Source organism: Calypte anna, chromosome 20, assembly GCF_003957555.1.
Source record: "Calypte anna isolate BGI_N300 chromosome 20, bCalAnn1_v1.p, whole genome shotgun sequence".
NCBI lineage: Eukaryota > Metazoa > Chordata > Aves > Apodiformes > Trochilidae > Calypte > Calypte anna.
The window spans coordinates 14,108,044-14,126,814 of NC_044265.1; the positions used below are offsets into that span (position 1 = coordinate 14,108,044).

The window sequence follows — 18,771 nt, forward strand, 5'->3', positions numbered from 1 at the left end:
GCACAGGAGGTGCCAGGGGCCACGGTGCTGCCCCAGGCTAACACACAGATGTGTTTCATCTTCAAAGAACTCCCTGCACCGACTTTAATCCTCACACTCCTCAGCACTCCTGGGAGGTCCCCGCTATCACCGCCCCCCATCTCACAGCCCCCCAGGAGCCGGGACTGGGCCAAGCTCTGCGGTGCTTTGCTGGAGCACTGGTGGGCTGCAGGGCTGGCAGGGTGCTGGCTGCAGCACCCAGGGGAACCCTGCCAGTCAGGGCTCTGCTGGGACCTGCCAGACCCAACCACCACCGTTGTGCCCGCCAGGCCCCGCGCTGGCATGCCATGGCACAGCAAAGCACACGGCTGCCAAAGCAGAGATTTAATAAAAACAGCCACATTATTAATAATAATAATAATATTACTATTTACAGATCAAACATCAGGAAAAACAGTAGAAATGAGGAAAAGACCAACTGTCATCTTCATAAATATCAGGGCCCAGCATCCCTAGGGCTGGGTGCCCACTGGGACTCGTGAGGGTTAAAGGAGAGGTTGGCTCTGCCCCTCTGAAGAACCCCACTTCTCCCAGACCTCCAGCATTAAGATGGGGACCACCAGAATGTGGCCCCCTTTGTGGAGGCTGCAAGGGGGGCAGCTCCTTCCCCTGGGCTCTGCCTCTGCTCCCTGCTAGGGGATGAACCAGCACCTTATCCCCCACCCATGGGTGCTGGTGAGGAGTGGAGCAGGCAGGGACATCCAGCAGGCCGACCACACACAGCGTCCTGCAGGAGTGGGTGAGGGGAGGGTGTTGGGGACCAGCCATACACCCGGGGACACACGTCCCTTCCCACAGGCTCACGGGGGTCTGAAGGAGCCAGAGTCAGCAGGACGGGTGCCCAGCCACCACACCAGGGCTCTGCCAGTACCACTGTGGCACAGGGGCTGGGAAGCAAGCCCTGGGGGTTGGTTTCCAGTGTCCTGTCACCACCAGGATATCTCCACTCCTCCTGGGACACAGCCGGCACCTCCGCTGCCCCGTCCAGCATCTCCTGCTCCTCACCATACCGTCCCAGCACCTGCCACCACCATGGCACCGCTACACATTGGAGACCTGCTGTGTCTCCCGGGCCTGGCGCAGCCCGTACAGCCACTTGATGACACGGGCGTTGCGCTCGATGACGGAGATGCCGTAGGGGACGCGCTCGGCCGGACGTCCCTCTGGCGTGGCCGCGCTGGGTGGCGAGCGGCCGCCCTCGGAGCTGGCCGTGCTCACACTGTGGAACTTGAGGGACACGATGTCGGAGCTGGCACGGGCGAAGCGCTCAGCACCCATGTCCTGCACCTCCTGGGGGTCGAGGCCGCAGTAGTTGAAGAAGCGCTCGAGGTCGGCGGTGGCCCGCGAGAGGCGGTCGCTCAGGTCCGATTTGGAGCGGTGCAGCAGGGGCTGCCGGCGGGCACTCTCGGGGCGGGCGGCGGGAGAGCTCCGGGATGGGGTGGCAGGCAGCCCCCCGGGGACGGGGGATGCGGGCACGGGTGTCACCTGGCCCCGCGGAGCCCCGCAGGGATGGACGTCCACCCTCCGCACGGCCACGCTGCCGGGGGGCTTGTTGGGGGTCTCCGGCGGCTTCTCAGCACCCTCTGTCCCACCGCTCGGTGCCGTTGGCACCTCCGCCCTCCACTTGCACTCCCGGCCCAGCGGGCTCTCCGCCTTGGGGAAGGGGCTGTCGCAGAGGTTGATGAGGTTGTTGAGGATCTCCAGGTCGAGCGAGGTTTTTGGGCCACCAGCTTCTGCACGGCGTGGCCCCGGGGGTGCCCTGCGGCTGGGGGTGAGCGCAGCCCGGCGGACCCCCGGGGTGAAGAGGGGCTGCTTGAGCAGCGGCGGCTTCACCGGCTCCTGCTTGGTGCTGGCGACCCGCTGGCTCTTCACGTACTTGGCCTTGTCCGCCTCCAACCTTTCCACAGCACTGGGCTTCCCGGCACCCGGCTCCGCTCGCCGACGGAAATACGCGGGGCCCTTGCGGAGGATGCGGATGGGCATGGCCGAAGTGAAAGGTGCCGTCACCGTCACCCCCTTCATGGCGTCACCGGCTTGCAGGGCCTCGACGGGCATCCTCCCCGCCGGCACCGGGCTGTGGGGTGGGCAGCCGCCACGGGCAGCGAGGGGCTGCAAAGAGGGACCGGAGTGAGGAGGGGGTGGCGGAGAGGGGTGGGGGGGTTGGGAAGGGATTCTGCGGGCAGACAAAGGGCCCGCGAGGCTGTGCGGGGCAGCACTGCCTGCACCGCCCGCGCCGCGATTCCTATTTGAAGGCAGGGACCACGCCTCCGCCCGCCGCCCTCGCTGCCCCCGAACCTGCCCTGGCCAATCCGCGCACCAAAGACTGCTTCAAACCGCACCAGGGCCAATGGGGCCGGCGGGGAGGGCACCCCGGCTCCCCCGAGGAGTACCTCAGGGACTGAGGACGGGGACAAGAGGGACGGCCGTGGCCCGGTGCCCTCCGCCCTCGATTCTTTGCCACATTTCCCAGTCCAGGGGACGCATCCCCGGTCCCAGGGGGAGCAACGCTCACATCCAGGGATGCATCGCCCATCCCATTCACTCACCACTCCCCCAGGCTGGGGGATTCGAGGCTCCTCTCCCCCCCCATTCCCTCGGCTTTCAGCCCTCCCGCAGGCTCCGGAGCTGCTCCCGAGCTCCCCGCTCCTATCCTTGAACCCTCTGGAAAGCCCCGGCGAGGGCTTCCACCAGCACTTTCCCGGGCCGAGGTGTGCCAGGAGCCGCGCTGGGGCCCCCCCACCCCTTGTCCTTGGGCCCCCGCCAACCCCAACAAGCGCACCCTCCCTCCCCAACGGTCGTGCAGAAGCTCCGGCCCTCCCACAGTGCGGGGTGGGGTTCCCCAAACCTGCCCTGCACCCCTCCGCAGCCCCCTGCCCGGGGGTGAGCACAGCCGGGGGGTCTCAATGCGCAGAGAGGCTCAAGCAGTGACGGGGTGCACGGGGGGACGTGCAGGATTCATTCTCCCCCTTCCTCCCTTTCCCTCCCTATCGCCCTTCCCGAACTGCTCTGAGAACCACCCTTGGGGCCTCTCGGGTTACAGGCGACCCCCGGGGAGGTGACAGCAAGCCCCGGCACTCACCGAGCACGGCGGTGGCTCCCGGAGTGTCCCCGAGCTGGCGACTGTCCCAGCCATTCACCCACGGCCACAACTTCCTGGGTGCAACCCAAGGCCCGTCCCAGCACCCACAACACCACGCCACGGCCACGCCGAGCCACGGCTGCACGTGTGCCAGTGTGTCACCCGCGGGGTCTGTACCACAACGGGGTTCCCAGCATCGCCTGATGAACTGCGACGGGCGCGCAGCCTGGGGGAGTCTGTCTGGCTGTCACTGTCCCCTGTTCCCTGCCCGGAAGGGACAGACTGCCTTCTGACCTGGAAAGTGTCTGCAGGGGGCCCGGCCAGGAATGGGGACAGCTGGGGATGGTCCCAGCGCCAGCACAGACCTTCCCGCCTCCTGCCTGCAGGCAATTTTCCGTACCTCTTTGTGGGGACCCCAGCATGGGGCGGGGGGGCAGATGGACCTGGGGACAGAGCCAGCAGTGCAGGGCACCATTGTCCTTTGGGCAAATGCAAGGACAGAGATGGATCCTGCAGCCCAGCAGCCAGCTTGGGTGGTGGGGAGCCCTGGTGCCCGTGCAGCAGCAGCCACCCCTCAGTTCCCACTCTGACCAGACCCCTGTCCCATACATGCAGCATGCTGGGGGCCGGCCCCCCTGCCCCCCTACTCTGGGCCAGGCTCAGGGAGAGATCCCCGACTCGAGACAGGGGGGCAAATGTGCCCCCCAGGGCAAGGAAATGTCCCCATGTCAGGTGCTGGAGCTCGGCACGGTGTCAGGGATCAGATGGGTGTTGGGGTGCGGGGATATGGACACAGGGTCCCCCAACACAGCTCTCCGTGGCCGGTGTGGGGTTCCCTCCCTGCCTGGCCAGCAAGGGCGGCCCGGCTGGGCACAACCTGCTGCTCCACATTCCTGCGGTGCTGCGCTGCCTGCCCTGGCATGGCTGCACTGAACCGGGCTGCACCGAGCCCAGCCAAGCCCAGCTGCCCTCCCGACAGCCCCAAAATATTAACCCAAGCCTCGATGGAGTGTAGAGATCTAAGTGCTGGGGCTGACAACCCCACTCCCACCGGACAATGCCCAGCCATGGCCCCAGGGTCCTGCTGTGGGCAGCCTGGCCGGTATCACTCAGCACACCGGATCACTCCGGAACTGGGATCACTCAGCACACCGGATCACCTCCTTCCTCAAAGTAGATACTCCAGAGACCCACGCCAGGAGGTGTATGCTTGTACCTCCCCCCACCCCAGCCCACGCAGCTGTAACTGGACCCACACAGGACCAGCGCAGCCTCTGCCACCCACCTGGATCAGCCCCGCGATGTGGGAATCCCCTCGGCACGGCTCAGCCACCACTTCTGCTGCTTCTCCCTGCTTTGGTCTCTGTGGTGTCTTCAAGCCTCCTCCCCAGCCACGTCCTCTCCCAGCAGGATGGCGGCTGGCAGGGTGCTGGAGCAGCTCCGTGCTGTGGCTGCTCTGAGTCAGCGCCGGACTGGGAGGCAGCTTGGCACTCTCATGGGATTCAAACCACGGGGCATTCCCCCATGCCAGGCTGCGTCACACAGCGTGGGGGGAAGTGGTGACGTCCCAGCACGGGTTGCCAGTTCAGTGCGGATGGATGGATGGATGGATGGCCTCAGGTGCTCACAACACGGGAACAAAAACACCTCTGGGCATCCCCTGCCTGCTGCGAGCGAAGGGTCCCGGTGCCCTGCCAGGATTTGGGGTGAGGGGACAATCCCAGCCAGCTGGTGTGTCCTGGTCTGGTTTGGAGAATTCACCTTCTTCTCCCATGCACTTGGCAGTGACCCTCCACAATAAACCCCAAAATGCAGCAAAATAACCCATAGAGAAGGAAGGAAGGTGACAAACCAGAGCAAAGTCACCAAACCTGTAGCCTCATGGACCTGAACCCAGTCCCAGGGTGACTCCTGCCCCATGGCAGGGGACATGTCCCACAGCAAGGAGGGGCCGAGCGTTTGGCCCAGGCAGCTCAATGACAGCCTCACGTTTTTCAAACTGCTCTTGGAAGGAAGACAAGGAGCTGGCAGAGGGGGAAGAGCTGAAGGAAACAGACAGCAAAACAGGCACCAGGGCTGCCCTCAGCTTGGGCAATGGCAAAGGCAGATCCGCAGCACTGAGCCTGCTCAGGGTGCAGGCAGCAGGGTGCAGCCTGGACATGTCCTGGCAGCCGGGTGGTTTTGGAGCAGGGCGTTGGAGACAGGCAGTGCCTGGAGCCTCGGCTTCCCTGGGAGCATCCCAGGACAGTTTTTGGGAGGGCAGCTCCCCATCACCAGGTTCAACACCTCTGCCTCTGCCCTGGGGACACGGGGACAGGGTGGGGATGGAGAAATGGTGTCTGCAGACAGGAGGGCAGGGGGGGTGCTGGCGCTGGCTCTGCTCTCGCCTCCCACAGAGGCTCGGGGCTCCTCTTGGCCCTTCAGGGACCTCCTCAGAGCTCAGTGCAGCTGCCAATGAGCAAAAAACCTGTTCAGAGGTCAAATCCTTCCTGGAAGCACTGCTCCAGCAGCCCTGGAGACAAGAAACCCAACAACACCCTCGCCTCTGCAGGTGCTAATTTCTGGTGTTTAATTACAGCTCCACATTGAGGCTGCACCCAGCTTTGTGGTGGGGGAATTGCCCCCGTGCCACACGCACTGACTCGGGGCAAGCTACCGGCTCCTGCTTCGGTTTCCCCACCTGTGGGCTCTGCAGAGGAGCTTTGCTCCACTTCCCGAGGGACTTGGGTGCTCCATGGGGAAGCTCCTGCTGGGCCCAGCCTCGCCTTGCTCCCCCGGGCAGAGGGAAGGATGCTGCCCGCACCCGGCTGCCCTCACACGTCTCCGCAGGCGGCAGCTCGGGGCCAGGAGCTGGGGAGGTGACAGATGGGGACATGCCGGGCGCGAGGCCTTTGTCTGCACGACGGCAGCGGCAGGGACCCGCAGATGGTGGCTGCCGGCGGGGCCGGGGCTGCAGCCCGTGGCCAGGCGAGCGCCGGGCCCTGGGGATCCGGCCCTTTTGTCGGGGGTCTCACCTCCGGCAGCGGCCCCTTCCCCGCCAGCCTTTCAACTTTCAACTTGACCTGCTCCTTTCACATGAAAATGAGACGCAAATGAGGCCGGGGGGCTGCCAGGGGGCCAGCGGCTGCGACCTGCCAGCAGGGCCCCGCACCCAAGTCTAGGGGGTCATACCCACTCGGCCGGTGGTCCCCGGGGTGAAGGTGTCCCCTTTGTTCCCCAGCAGTGGGGCAGCAGCATTTCTGTCCTGCCCAACAAGACCATCCCCACTGCTCTCCACTGAAAGCAGGTATTAGAGGGTGGTCTTGCCCGGGCTGAGCTCAGGGACGGATTCCTGCTCTCCCGGGCTCCCGATCCGCCCTGTGCCCATCCATCACCGCGACGTCACCCCTGAACAGGCAGCGTGCCCACCCCGGGGAGCCCCGCAGCACCCCCTGCCCTGCACTGCCTGGAGGTGGGGAGGGGGCTTCCCGGCCGGCCTCTCACCCGAGCCTGGCAAAGTCCCGCGGCCGGGGACCTCTCGGCTACCAAATGTTGCCATCTGCCTCTGGGGCCTTCGCTCGCATCTGCCGGGGTGCGGTGGTGCGAGAGGGGCCGGGGAAGGGGGCGGGGGGGCTCAGCTGCAGCGCGGGGAGGGGGTGGAGAGGCCCCGGCCGTCTCACAGAGATCAGGCAGCACGGGCAGATTTGGGTGAGGAGCGTGAAGAGGGGGCGCGGGGTCCCCGCACCCCTCCAGACTCCTCTGACCCATTCGCCCTCGGGGAGGGTCTCGCCACCGGCTGCGCCGATTCTTTGTGCTGCCAAATTAAACACAGGACAAACCCCGTCCCCTCGCTGTCCCCCTCCCCGCGGACACACGGGGACCTCAGCTGCCCCGGGCAAGCCCGAGATTCCCCTCCACGCCTGGCTTCTCGTGCACCTGCGCACCTCTTCCCAGATCCCCCTGGGCACCTGTACTGGTTTTGCCTGGGATAGGGTTAATTTTCTGGGTAGGCGCTGGCGCGGCGCGGGTTTGGATTGGCGCTGAGCACAGCGCTGATAACCCGCGAGGTTTGAGTTCCCCCGAGCGACGCCTGCGCAGTGCCACGGGTTGGCACAGGAACACGGATGGGCACAATTGACCCCACTAGGGTGTCCCACCCATGGGACGTCCAAAAACATGGGGAGAAGAAGGAAAAGGGGACTTTGCAGTCTTTATCTCAACCCACCCCTTTTAACTCTTTTTTTTTTTTTTTTTTTTTTTTTTTTAACCCTTTTCATTCTCTCCCCCATCCCATCACAAGCGAGTGGTTAAACTGGGGGTTTAAACCACACCAGCCCCCAGACCGTGCCCCCGCCGCGGGTACCCGTCCATCCCACCATCCCCGGGGCACAGGGACACCCTTGTCCCCGCGGCACTCGGATCATCCATGATCAGGGCAAGGACGGGTCCAGGAGCGGAGCAGGGTGCAGGGGGGAGTCTGGAGCCCCCCGCAGGGACAGGGGACAGGCAGGGCGGACAGGCAGGGCGGGCACTGGAGGAGGCAGCCCCAGGTTTCGCAGGGTTGCAGCCCGCTCTCCCAGCGACACCCGGTGGGTGCTGGGGGAAGAGCCGCGTCCCGGGACGGTGGGTGCTGGGATGGAGTGGAACGGGGGGGGGTTGTGCTGGTGGGGGTGACCTGGCTTCTGTCTTCTCACCTGTGTCACCTCCCGGTCGGTGCAAGTGGCTCATGGCTCTGCTCATCCTTTGGTCCCCCTTGGACGTAGGTCAGAGGTGCCCAACGCCGCCGTGAGCCCGAGGGGGGACAGACACCCCGCGGCCATGTTCAGGGGGACCCCGAGGGTCCATCCCAACCCGAGATCCCCGGTGGGGACACAGGTTGTTATTGGGTGACATTCACACCTGCGAGAAGCAGCTTGAAATCAGTGTGACGCAGTTCAGCCAGGGCCAAGTGCCATGACCGGGACATCGCCAAGAATAATCATCGGCACTCGGCCAAGCCGGGGAGCACCGGGCCAGCGGTGACACTGCGGCCACGGCTATGGAACTGTCGCCGGCAGCGGCGGTACGTGGGGACGAAAGGCAGAGGTGACCCCCAGGGCAGGGTAGGGGCTGGGGTGTCCGCAAGCTGTCAGGGAGAGGGCAGGAGGTGACCGGGAGGGGGCGGTGGGGGGTGGGGGGGATATGCGGGACAAAGAAGGGGGAGGCATGGTAGAGTTTGGCCATCGGGGACAAAAACTGGGGACCCACCGCGAGGGGAGGCAGGAACAGGGGGGTCCTGAGCCCCTGTCCCCTATATCTGTGCCCAGGCTGATGCCAGCCCCTTGCCCTGCCCCGCGGGGGGTCGGGGTGGGGGGTGGGGGGTGCGTGCTGGGACCCGAGCTGGTGCCTCTGAGCCCTGGACATTCGCCCCTTAGTCCACGAGGGTCCCCTGGGGAGCGGGACCACCCCCTCATCCCCCCAGGGACAGCAGTGCTTTCCTTACACTTTCTTACCCCTTCTATCCCATCACACCCTGTGCCAGCAGCCGACCAACCCCGCAGCTCAAGTGTCACCCGGGGACCTGCTGGAATGTCCCCACCGCGGACAGACACCTTGAAATGCAACTTTGGGGTGAGCAGGTGACAGGAGGGCTCAAGGTCCCTCCCGGTGGGGAGCAGGACAGAGCGGGGCCAGGCCGTCACCCGTCTGCATCCGGAGGTGGTGGTGACGCGGCTGCACGTCACTGTCCCGGCAGCCAGGAGTGGCCCCCGCCGCGTGCCGTGTCCCCAAAGCGCAGTGAGTTCCCCCTGGGGAGGTGGCCGAGGGACCGGTCAGACCGGCCGACCGCTTCCTGCCTGGCTCCTGCTCCCCACCGGAGCCCCTCGGGGGGGGGGGGATGACCCCGGAGCCATGGGGGAGGGGGGGAGCTTGTGGACACCCCTTAGCCCCCCCGGAGCCTTTGAGTTTCCTCCGCCCAAGGGCTGGAGCTGGGGGGACGGGGACATGGGGGTCCCCCGCGCCGGGAGCGGGATGGGAGCCAACGCCCTGGGGCTGTGGCCGGATCCAGGCTGAGTCAGCCCGCCGGGACGAGCCGGGGCCGGTTGGCAGGTGGGGCCGCCGGGGCCCCGCTCCCGCCGCCGCCGGAGCCTGCCGGGATCGCAAGGAGCCGCCTGGGAGGAGACGGGCGCTGCTCTCTACCGGCCCTGCGGATGCGGTGGGAGAATACGAGGCCTCCGTGCCCAGCAGAGCGGCTGCCCCGGCCTCCTGGTCCCCCAGGTGAGAGCCATCGTCACCCCCCTGCCAGCCCGGGCCGTGCCGGGCTGTGCTGAGCCGTTCCAACCTGTGCCACGCAGGCCAAGCCAGGCTGTGCCAAGCCATGCCGGGCAACACACACACGTCGTGTGCCGGGCTGTGCTGAGACATGACAAACCTGGGCCACATCAGGCCAGGCCACCAGTGCCAGCCCACACTGTGCCAGCCCATCCCATGCCAGGCTGTGCCATGCCATGCCAGGCTGTGCCATGCCATGCCAGCCCGTGCCGTGCCGCACGATGAGGTGGGGCAGGTTCAATGCCCTGTTGGGTCCTGTCCCCAGCCCAGGATGGGGCCCAGGAAGAGCTGCGCAGGTCCCACACCCAGAGCAGGAGGGTGCGGTGTCATCACCCAGGGGAAACAGGAGGGTCCCCAGGGTTTGCAGAGGACAAAGGTGGGCCGGGGCGGGCCGTGGGAAGGCTGTGCTGCTCTGCCATCCGTGAGAGGAGCCACTCAGCCTGTCTGCCTCCCGGAGCGGGACTGCGGGGCTGTGGCTGCAGGACACCAGGGTCAGAGTCCGGAGAGGCCGAATCTCATCCCACCACTGACCAAAGCTTCTTTCCACAGCGTTGTCCCCAGGCCCGGGCATCCAGCCCTGAGCCATGGCACTGCTCACCCACCTCCTGGCCTGTGCCTTTGGCATGGGCTCCTGGGTGGCCATCAACGGGCTGTGGGTTGAGCTGCCAGTGCTGGTGACAGTGCTGCCAGAGCAGTGGGACCTGCCCTCCTACATCACCATCATCATCCAGATGGCCAACGTGGGGCCTCTCTTTGTCACCCTCATGCACCGCTTTCGGCCCGGCTTGCTGAAGGAGGTGGCTGTCATCTACGTGGTCGTGTCTGTGGGTGTCTTGGCCTGCTTGCTCTTGGCCTTCCTCTGGAGCCACGTGTCTGTCATCGCCGGGAGAACCCACAGCACTGCCTTCCTCGTCCTCACCTTCTTCCTAGCCTTGGTGGACTGCACCTCCTCCGTCACCTTCCTGCCCTTCATGATGCAGCTGGAGCCCCAGTACCTGACCACCTTCTTCATAGGTGAAGGACTCAGTGGACTGATCCCAGCTGTCATCGCCCTGGGCCAGGGCTCTGGCATCTCCAGCTGTGTCAATGTCACTCACGTGGTCAACATCACCACAGACAATGGGACTGTGGAGGCCACCATCTCCCAGATGGAGACCCGCTACTTCCCAGCCAATTTCTCCACCTTCTTCTTCTTCCTTTTCATGACTATAATGATGCTGGGCTGCTTGCTGGCCTTCTTCCTCCTCACCAGGCAGCCCAAGGTGTGGGAGCTCTCCCATCAGCAGCTGTTTCCCAGCAGCATCATGCTGAGCTCATTTGACCAGATCCCTGATGAAGGAGCTGGCTCACGGCTGAGCGGAGGCTGTGCGTGCCCAAAGGACACCAAGGGACGTGGGGACATCCTCCCAGAGAATGTCTATTACTCCTTGGCCAAGCTCACCTTCATCTACCTCCTCATCGCTTGGGTGAGCACGCTGATGAATGGGGTCCTCCCATCCGTGCAGTCCTACTCCTGCCTGCCCTATGGCAATACCGCCTACCACCTGGCAGCCACCCTCAGCTCCGTGGCCAACCCCCTCGCCTGCGTGGTGGCCATGCTCCTGCCCAGCAGGTGGGTAACAGGGTGCTGGGGGGCACGGTGGGGTTCTGCCCCCCAAACATCCCCCATTTTGCAATGGGGAAAGGAACAAGGCAGTGGGTGGGAGAGGGTCCGTGGGGTATCTGTGCCCTGGCAGCAGCAGACACGCTAGGAAAGGAGGATGGAGCCTGCATGGAGTTGTTGTGCTGTGCCTCTGGTCAGTTCCCCTCACCAGGGACGGGCTGGTAGTGTTCCCCAGTGTCACCTGAATGTCCCTTGCAGGTCCCTGGTCCTGCTGGGCACCCTCACCGTGGCAGGGATGGGCTTTGCCTCCTACAACATGGCCATCGCCGTCATGAGTCCCTGCCCGCTCCTCCAGCAGTCCCAGTGGGGCAGCGCCCTCATCGTAAGTCACGGGGTGCTTCTCACCCGAGGAGGCCTCTGGGGTCACCACAACGTCCCCTGTGGTTGTGGGGAACGTGGGGAACCCCTCCCACCAGCCCTTGCTGACCAGTCTCCTCCCTGCACCACCAGGTCCTCTCCTGGGTACTCTTCACCGGAACGCTCTCCTACGTGAAGGTGATGGCCGGGGTGATCCTGCGGAGCCGCAGCCACAGTGCACTGGTGTGGTACGGGGCCCTGGAGCAGCTGGGCTCCCTCCTGGGGGCCTTCCTCATGTTCCCCCTCGTCAACATCTACGCTTTCTTCAAATCTGCTGACTACTGCAACCTGCAGTGCCCGGCCTGAGCGGGATGGGCAACCCTGGACAGCCCTTGTCCCCAGCACCAACCCCCAAACCCAGCGAGGGACAGGGGGCTGGGAAGCAGTGCTGAGACCAGGGGTGCTATGGGCTTATCTCCCTGCTGGGCTCAGCTCGGTGGCTTTGTCCCCAGCTTGGGGCATGGGGTGTCCCAGTGGTGTTTGAAGCAATAGAAGGTTTTTGCTCAGCCCTCGACCTCCCTCCTTCGTGCACCCCACGTGTATCTGTGACAGTGCCCCCCGCCTGGGCCACGTCCCAACCCTTCCCTGCGGGGGTCTGGCACTGTTTGGCATCGTGTCTCCAAGGGCCCCCCAGGTCCCTGTGGGGGGGCACAGCCCCAGCTGCACCCAGCAGCACCGGCAGCGTTCCCAGCCCCGTGCCGCGGCAGAGGCAGCAGCTGCCCCGGGGACGGGGAGTTTGCTGCAGGGACAAAGGCAGCTTGGGCAGGGCCGCGGTGGCCCCCGGTCCCTTAGGAGAGGGACTGGAGAGGGAACACGGGTCAAGGAGGTTGCGCAAGAGCCCAAATAGCAGATGGGGAAACTGAGGCACGGTGGGAGCTCTGTTGGCCAGGGGAGTGGCACAGGACCGGTGTCAGTGCTGTGCCACCTGGTCCCTGCCCCCGGCCCGGCTCGCCAGCCAGGGTTGGTGCCCGGTCGGGGGCAGGGCAGCAGCAGCCCCCAGGCCGGGTCGGCACCCCACACGCTCCTGCGCCCCTTCCCCGGGGCACGAGGCAGCCGGGCCTTTGTCCCCGTCCCTTTGTCTGGCAATCTGCTCCCCGCGCCTGCCGTGCCTCCGAGCCGGGGATTGGAGCCGCTCCGGAGCTCCGGCTGCGGCCCGGCTGCGGCGGGAAGGACGCGGCTGGAATAGCTAATGGCGGGCAGCCCCCCGAGCCGGCAGTGCCGGGGATCCCGCGGCCGGGCAGGAGGGAGGGCAGCGGCCTCTGTCCCCGGCACCGCGATGGGGACCGGAGAGCACGTGGGGGGCTCTGTCTCCTCCCCGGGAGCAGGATGGATTCCACGGCCCTGCAGGGAGAGCGGGAGATGAACCGAGGGTCCAGCTCCCCCCTCCCCCTGCACCTCGAGAGGATGCTCCTGCCCTTGGGACCCCCCCAAAGACCCTCGCCCACCGGACACCCGCCACCCCCTCCTTCTCGCCGGGGAAACAATCGCTTCCAATGGGAATTATTTCCATACAGCTGCTCAGGAAGGCAGAAACCCGGCCGCAGCAGAGGAGAAAGGCTCAGCCTTTCTTCTGGCGCTCCCCTCCCTCCCCACGGCGGCGGGGGCAGGTTTGGGGGGGCCCAGCCGCCGCAGTCAGCAATATTAGCACAGCTCGGCAGGACTGATTGCAGGTTATTAACATACATTATCTCAGTCCCCTGCCTCTGAAAGGAGCCGGGTTCCCATTCCCCCTCTCCCAGTCCTCCCTCCCCCTGTCTTTTACACTTAATTACCTCCCTTATTACACCACAGCCTGGAGAAAGACAAAATCCCCGGGCAGCGGGCAGGCAGGCAGCGGGCAGGCAGGCCCGGCCCAACTAGGGCGTAAGTAATCGCCTGTTCTGCAAACGTGCCTTCAAGGAGCCACACGGCACAGGCGGATAAATAAATCAGGGAGCAGAGGCCGGGAGCCCGGTGCATGGCAGGGGGGGATCCCGGGGGCTGCCCGGCAAGGCAATGTCCTCCTGGGGCCGTGGCCCTCCGGGAGAGGTGACCTTGAACTTGTCAGAGGCCTGACATCAGGACGGCGCTGCGGGGACAGATGGGACCCGTGTGGCTGCCTGCGAGCCCCGGGCCAGCACTGCGGGAGCGGGGCGGGGACCCCAGCACGTGTAGGGAGCAGCTCCGGGACCCCCCACTCCTGGGAGCATGGGGGAGGGGGGAGTCGTTGGGGGCTGTGGGGTGATGTGGGATGTGGGATTCTCAGGGGTCTGGGATGCTGCAGGATGTAGGTTGCTGTGGGATTATGTGGTGGGATGTGGGATGCCCTGGAGTCTAGGCTGCCGCAGGATGTGGGATGCAGTGGGCTATGTGGTACCCAGGCCTGTGGGATGCTGTGGGATGCTGTGGGATGCTCATGCTGTGGCTATGGGTGCCACACACAGCATCAGCAGGGGCACACCAGCCTCAGACCTGGCCCCAAACAGAGCTGCAGGAGCAGACACGGCCAGGAGCAGGCAGGCCCTGGGATGCTGGGTGGGGGTGCTGCCTTGGCCCCCCAGACCCGATGCCAGGAGCCCGGCCAACAGGACTGGGGGCTTCTGAGGCCGGGGGTGCCCGGGGCTGCCCTGCACCGGGTGTGCCCTCGCTCTGCCTGCGGTGACAGATGAGGGACTGTCCTCGGATATGTGCTGCAACGCTCTCAGCAGAGCACAGGGCTCGGGGAGAGCAGGGCCCGCTGCCAGCCAGGTCCCGGTGTCAGCTGCCAGCCCTTGGCCGGCATAGGCCCAGGGAAAGCCACCCTGCAGGACCCGGGACTCATCCTGCTCCGGGCAGAGAGGCAGCGGAGCGCGGGGAAAGGGAGGGGGGAGGGGGGGCTCCGGCAGGGAACAATGCACTGCCACGAGCCCAGCTATTGTTGTGGGCTGCGAAGGTCACCGAGCTTCCCCGGGGAGAGGGACGGGGACAGGGACACGGGTAGAGGGAGAAGGTGGGAAAAGGGACAGGGCAGAGGAATGGGGAGTGGGGACTGGACAGAGAGCAAGGATAGGGAAAGGGCAGAGGGATGAAGACAGGGGAAAGGGGGCAAAGATGGGAATGGAGAACAAGAGACAGGGGCAGGAACAAGGAAAAGGTGTCTGTAGAAAGGGACAGGGGACAGAGACGAGGACAGGGAAGAGGAACAGCAATGGGGACAAGGGATAGGGATAGGAACAGGGAACAAGGACAGGCAAAGGAGAAAAGGGCAAGAAACAGACAGGGATACGCATGGGGAACGGGGTCAGGGATGGGGACACTCACAGGGATAGGAACGGGACCCCCGCCCCGTAGCCCCATCCTTCGCAGGCCCTGGGGGCTGGCGGCAGGGAGACAAAGGCGGTGGGAGTCAGCCGTCGTCCCCCCCCCCCCCCGCCCCCGCGTGTCCCCATTGTCCGTGGCCGGTGGGGGGGAAGAGGGATGGGGGGAGGGACTGGGGACCCCCCGTTGCCGTGATGCCCGGGGCTCCCAGCGATGCCGGTAACTTGGGGGGCTCCGGGGGGGGGGGTCCGGGCGCGGCCGGGCGGAACGGCCCCCTCCCCCCCTACCGCCTGCCTTCCTCCCCCTCCTCCTCCTCCCTCCTCCTCTCCCTCCTCCTCCTCCTCCTCCTTCTCCTCCTCCTGCCTCCCCGCCCCTCTCACTCGGCTCCCCGCTCCTCGCCGCCCGCACAGCCGGGGCCGGGGCGGGGGCCGGGGCCGGTGGCGGTGCCGGTACCGGAGCAGTCCCGGTGCTGAGGGCACCGGCCCGGCCCCGCCATGCCCCGCTCCTTCCTGGTGAAGAAGCTGAAGGCTGAGGCGTTCCCGGCTGCCGGGGCCCCCGCGCCCCCCTACACCCCCCTGGAGCCCCCCTACGCGCTGCCTGGCCCCGCCGCCGGCGATGGTGAGTGCGAGGCCGGGGGCTACGGGGAGGGATCCGCCGCTATTGTGTACCAAGGGAAACGGAGAGCCGGGGAAGTGGGGGGGGAGGAAGGAGGGCAGGACGGGGTGGGGGTCCCCGGCGTTGTATCCCGCATCCCAGGCGTCGTGCGGGGGGGGCAACGGGAGGGGGTCATCCCTCCTCGGTCTGTCCCCGCGCAGCTCCGGGGCCATCGAAGTTGGTCCTTGGGGAAACATCCTCTGTGTGACACCGACAGAAACCCCCGTGCCCCGGCCCGACCCGCTCCCCTCCAGCTAGGGGTGCAGCGGGGACCTGCTCCTTCCCACGACAAGTTTTCGGGGGTACAAAGCAGAAGGGCTGCGGGGGCAGGGTGGGGGGCGGCGGGGGGAGCGGTATCCTCGCCGTGCCTGCGGGTTTCATTGTTCGCAGCGGTGCCCCGAGCCCCCCCGGGAGCGCAGGGGGGGATGTCGCCTCCGGGGGCACGGGGAGATGTGTGGGGCAGCAGCCCCTCTCCGCAACACTGGGAGAGGTGTGGGGGGCTGAACTGGGGGTGGTCGGGGTCCTCCGAGCCCCGTCCTGCCAGGGGACACCGAGGGGGGGGACTCCTGCAATCACCTGGGCTTGGCAGAGACCCCCGACAGAGTGAGCCAGGGACCTGCTTGTGGGGGCCGTGCCGGGCGGTGGGCTGCCAGGTCCTGGCTGATGGGGAACCAGAGGCTTAGCTGGGTGCGGGGGTGACGGGGTGGGGGGGGTGGGCACGATCCAGCCACGCACACACCAAGACCACCCGACCGCTGTGGTGATTGTCCCCCCATTCCTACTGCTCGCTGCTCCCCAGCCTTTGGGGGGCTTTCCTTGTCGGGGGCAGGTGTGTAAGGCCTGGCTAGGGGGTTCTCTCTTCCCCCCCGCATCAGGAGCAGAGAGCCGGTGGGGGAGGGATGTGCTGCAGCTGGGCAGAAGCTGCCGACGCTGCTCTCCTGGAAATAACCTTGCTGCATGCTCGGAGGCAGCGTGAGAAAACGCTGAGCAGACGCTTTCTGCACAGCCCGCGCTGTCAGCACGGCACGGGGCGGGGGGGCATTAGGGCCGAGCTCAGCCCCCGCTGCACAGCCCCCTCCCCACCGAAGGCACCCCCAGCCCCCCGTGACACAAAAGGCAGCAGCCAGGCGCCCCGGGCTGGGGGTCCCATGGGCGGGGAGTTGGATGTAAGGATGCTCGGCTGCAGCTTAGGGAGTAGGGGGGTGGTCCATGCTGCCGTGCACGGGTGAGCCTGGTCCTACACCGACCCCGGGCCCCGGCATCCCCCGCTGTCACTAAGAGCAGGGACATGTCCTTTGAAGCGACTGACACTGGCCAGCAGGAGAGCAGCGGGACAGGTTTGGGGGACCCAAGGTGGCAGCATGTCTCTTGGGGTCACTGGCCACCATCCCGACACGGAGGGGCTGCATGGCTCCTCCATCGTGTGCCAGCACAGGGGGGGATGGGGATGCCCGAGTGGCACTGGCTCTGCCAGGGGTCCCTTACCCAGAGCAGGGCCATGCGCAGGCCTGCGCCAATGTCACACGAGGGTGACACTCTGAAGTGGCATCCCGGCCCCTCTCTGTGCCTGGGGGGACTGCGGGTCCCTCTCCATGGCTGGAGCGCAGGGTTCTGGTACTGCTGGTCTCCAGGTGCTGCCCCATCCCTGGGGAACAGCCCCAGCAGGGGACAGAGGCAAGCGAGGGGCCCCTTCAACCCCTGTACTGGGGAAAGGAAACTGGGAGCAGCTTTTCCCTCCTCGACCCAGCTTTCCTGAGGTTTCTGGAGGTGAGGAGATGGATGGAGCAGAGCTCATTACCGGCGCCTGCCCCACTGAACAATGAGGCTCTCGGCACCGACAGCTGTCGGGTGGCTAATGGCCCCCGGGGGCTGCCTGTAGCCGGGCAGCGGGGCAGCACCAGGGTGGGCGCAGCTGGATGTTCCCCAACCCCATCCCTGGATCCCACCTGGGGCAGCCCCACGGGACGGGAGCCATCCTGTTGGCAGATGCAGACAGGAGCTGGGGGCGGATCAGCCCCACTGCAGAAAAGCCCGAGCAGAGAGCGGGACCGGTGCAGGGGAGGACACGGCCAATGGGCATTTTTGGCTCACGGCTTTTGCGCGTCCCCGATGGCCTGGTCTGGAGGGACGGTGACCCGGCTGTGTCGTCCCCACAGGGTACCTCCAGCACTGCCTGGCACCCTCCGGCTACGACTCCGACAAGAAGCAAGGTCTGCCGCCAGCACCCCCGGACCCAGCCTACGCGCCGGGCCACGAGGAGTACAGCGACCCCGAGAGCCCCCAGTCCAGCTTCTCCGCCCGCTACTTCAACGGGGAGGCGGCGGTGACGGACAGCTACTCCATGGACGCCTTCTTCATCACGGACGGGCGATCCCGCCGGCGCAGCGAGAGCCAACGCCGCGGCAGCCACCGCCACTCCTGCCCCGAGTGCGGCAAGACCTACGCCACCTCCTCCAACCTCAGCCGGCACAAGCAGACCCATCGCAGCCTGGACAGCAAGATGGCGAGGAAATGCCCGACCTGCGGCAAGGCTTACGTCTCCATGCCCGCCCTGGCCATGCACGTCCTCACCCACAACCTCAAGCACAAGTGCGACGTGTGCGGCAAAGCCTTCAGCCGGCCCTGGCTGCTGCAGGGCCACATGAGGTCCCACACCGGGGAGAAACCCTTCGGCTGCTCCCACTGCGGGAAAGCCTTCGCCGACCGCTCCAACCTGCGCGCCCACATGCAGACCCACTCCGCCTTCAAGCACTACAAGTGCAAGCAGTGCGAGAAGACCTTCGCCCTCAAGTCGTACCTCAACAAGCACTATGAGTCCGCCTGCTTCAAGGGCTCCGAACACAGCTGTGCAATAGGGAACTAGCACCCCAGCCCCCTGCAGCACACCCCCAGCCCCGTCTCCGTCCCCATCCCCGTCCCGGTTCCCCATCCCCGTGCCAGCTCTCCTGCAGCCACAGCCGGCTGGTTTGTGGCTGTGCCGTGGCTGGAGGACACATCCCTGTAGACTCGCTCCCCACCTGGAAGGAGGGAGCCCCAGCACTCCCTGGGAAGGGGCAGATCCAGCCAGGTCCACAGCAGGACCCAGCTCCTTGCCCGGGTCCCCGAGTCCCCCCCCGCAGCCAGGCAGGTCTCTCTGCGGGGGACCCACCCGGAGACCTCTTCCAGACCCAGGAGAGACTTTTCCTCCCCCAGCTCGTGACTCCCACCTCTATTTATTTAATTTATTACTATTATTTATTTAGAGCTGCTGCTTCTCCTCCCGGGGGATCCCGAGGGAGAAAAGACATTTTTCTGCTCCCCCCAGGAGCAAAACCTCACCTTGACCCCTGATAGGACCATGGGCTGGAGCTACTGATGGCTCCGCAGGACTGACAGATGTGATTGATGGGAGGGCAGGGCTGTCAGCTTCCCTCAG

At 66.0% G+C, this 18,771-nt stretch overlaps 3 protein-coding genes across 10 annotated transcripts; 2 read left to right on the plus strand and 1 right to left on the minus strand.

The window, feature by feature from the left end:
• Positions 1 to 358: 358 nt before the first annotated feature.
• On the minus strand, positions 359 to 8,683 carry FAM110A (family with sequence similarity 110 member A). 5 transcript variants are annotated; one of them, XM_030463315.1, is made up of 3 exons: positions 8,609 to 8,683; positions 7,792 to 7,996; positions 359 to 2,148 (listed from the first exon to the last, which is right to left on the minus strand). In XM_030463315.1, exon 3 carries the CDS (start codon positions 2,092 to 2,094, stop codon positions 1,081 to 1,083), a length of 1,014 nt encoding a protein of 337 aa, XP_030319175.1. In that variant the 5' UTR covers positions 2,095 to 2,148; positions 7,792 to 7,996; positions 8,609 to 8,683; the 3' UTR covers positions 359 to 1,080. The 5 variants fall into 5 exon arrangements, with proteins under 5 accessions (XP_030319175.1, XP_030319177.1, XP_030319176.1 ...); XM_030463317.1 differs by lacking the exon at positions 7,792 to 7,996 and having other exon boundaries at positions 8,609 to 8,673; XM_030463316.1 differs by lacking the exons at positions 7,792 to 7,996; positions 8,609 to 8,683 and adding an exon at positions 4,404 to 4,913.
• On the plus strand, positions 8,629 to 11,932 carry SLC52A3 (solute carrier family 52 member 3). 4 transcript variants are annotated; one of them, XM_030463309.1, is made up of 4 exons: positions 8,629 to 8,707; positions 9,956 to 11,018; positions 11,268 to 11,391; positions 11,520 to 11,932. In XM_030463309.1, exons 2-4 carry the CDS (start codon positions 9,991 to 9,993, stop codon positions 11,730 to 11,732), a joined length of 1,365 nt encoding a protein of 454 aa, XP_030319169.1. In that variant the 5' UTR covers positions 8,629 to 8,707; positions 9,956 to 9,990; the 3' UTR covers positions 11,733 to 11,932. The 4 variants fall into 4 exon arrangements, with proteins under 4 accessions (XP_030319169.1, XP_030319168.1, XP_030319172.1 ...); XM_030463308.1 differs by lacking the exon at positions 8,629 to 8,707 and adding an exon at positions 8,761 to 8,872; XM_030463312.1 differs by lacking the exon at positions 8,629 to 8,707 and adding an exon at positions 8,761 to 8,872 and having other exon boundaries at positions 9,956 to 10,872.
• A 3,264-nt stretch (positions 11,933 to 15,196) lies between these two features.
• SCRT2 (scratch family transcriptional repressor 2) lies at positions 15,197 to 18,254 on the plus strand. Its single transcript, XM_030463327.1, has 2 exons — positions 15,197 to 15,320; positions 17,513 to 18,254. Exons 1-2 carry the CDS (start codon positions 15,197 to 15,199, stop codon positions 18,217 to 18,219), a joined length of 831 nt encoding a protein of 276 aa, XP_030319187.1. The 3' UTR covers positions 18,220 to 18,254.
• Positions 18,255 to 18,771: the final 517 nt, after the last annotated feature.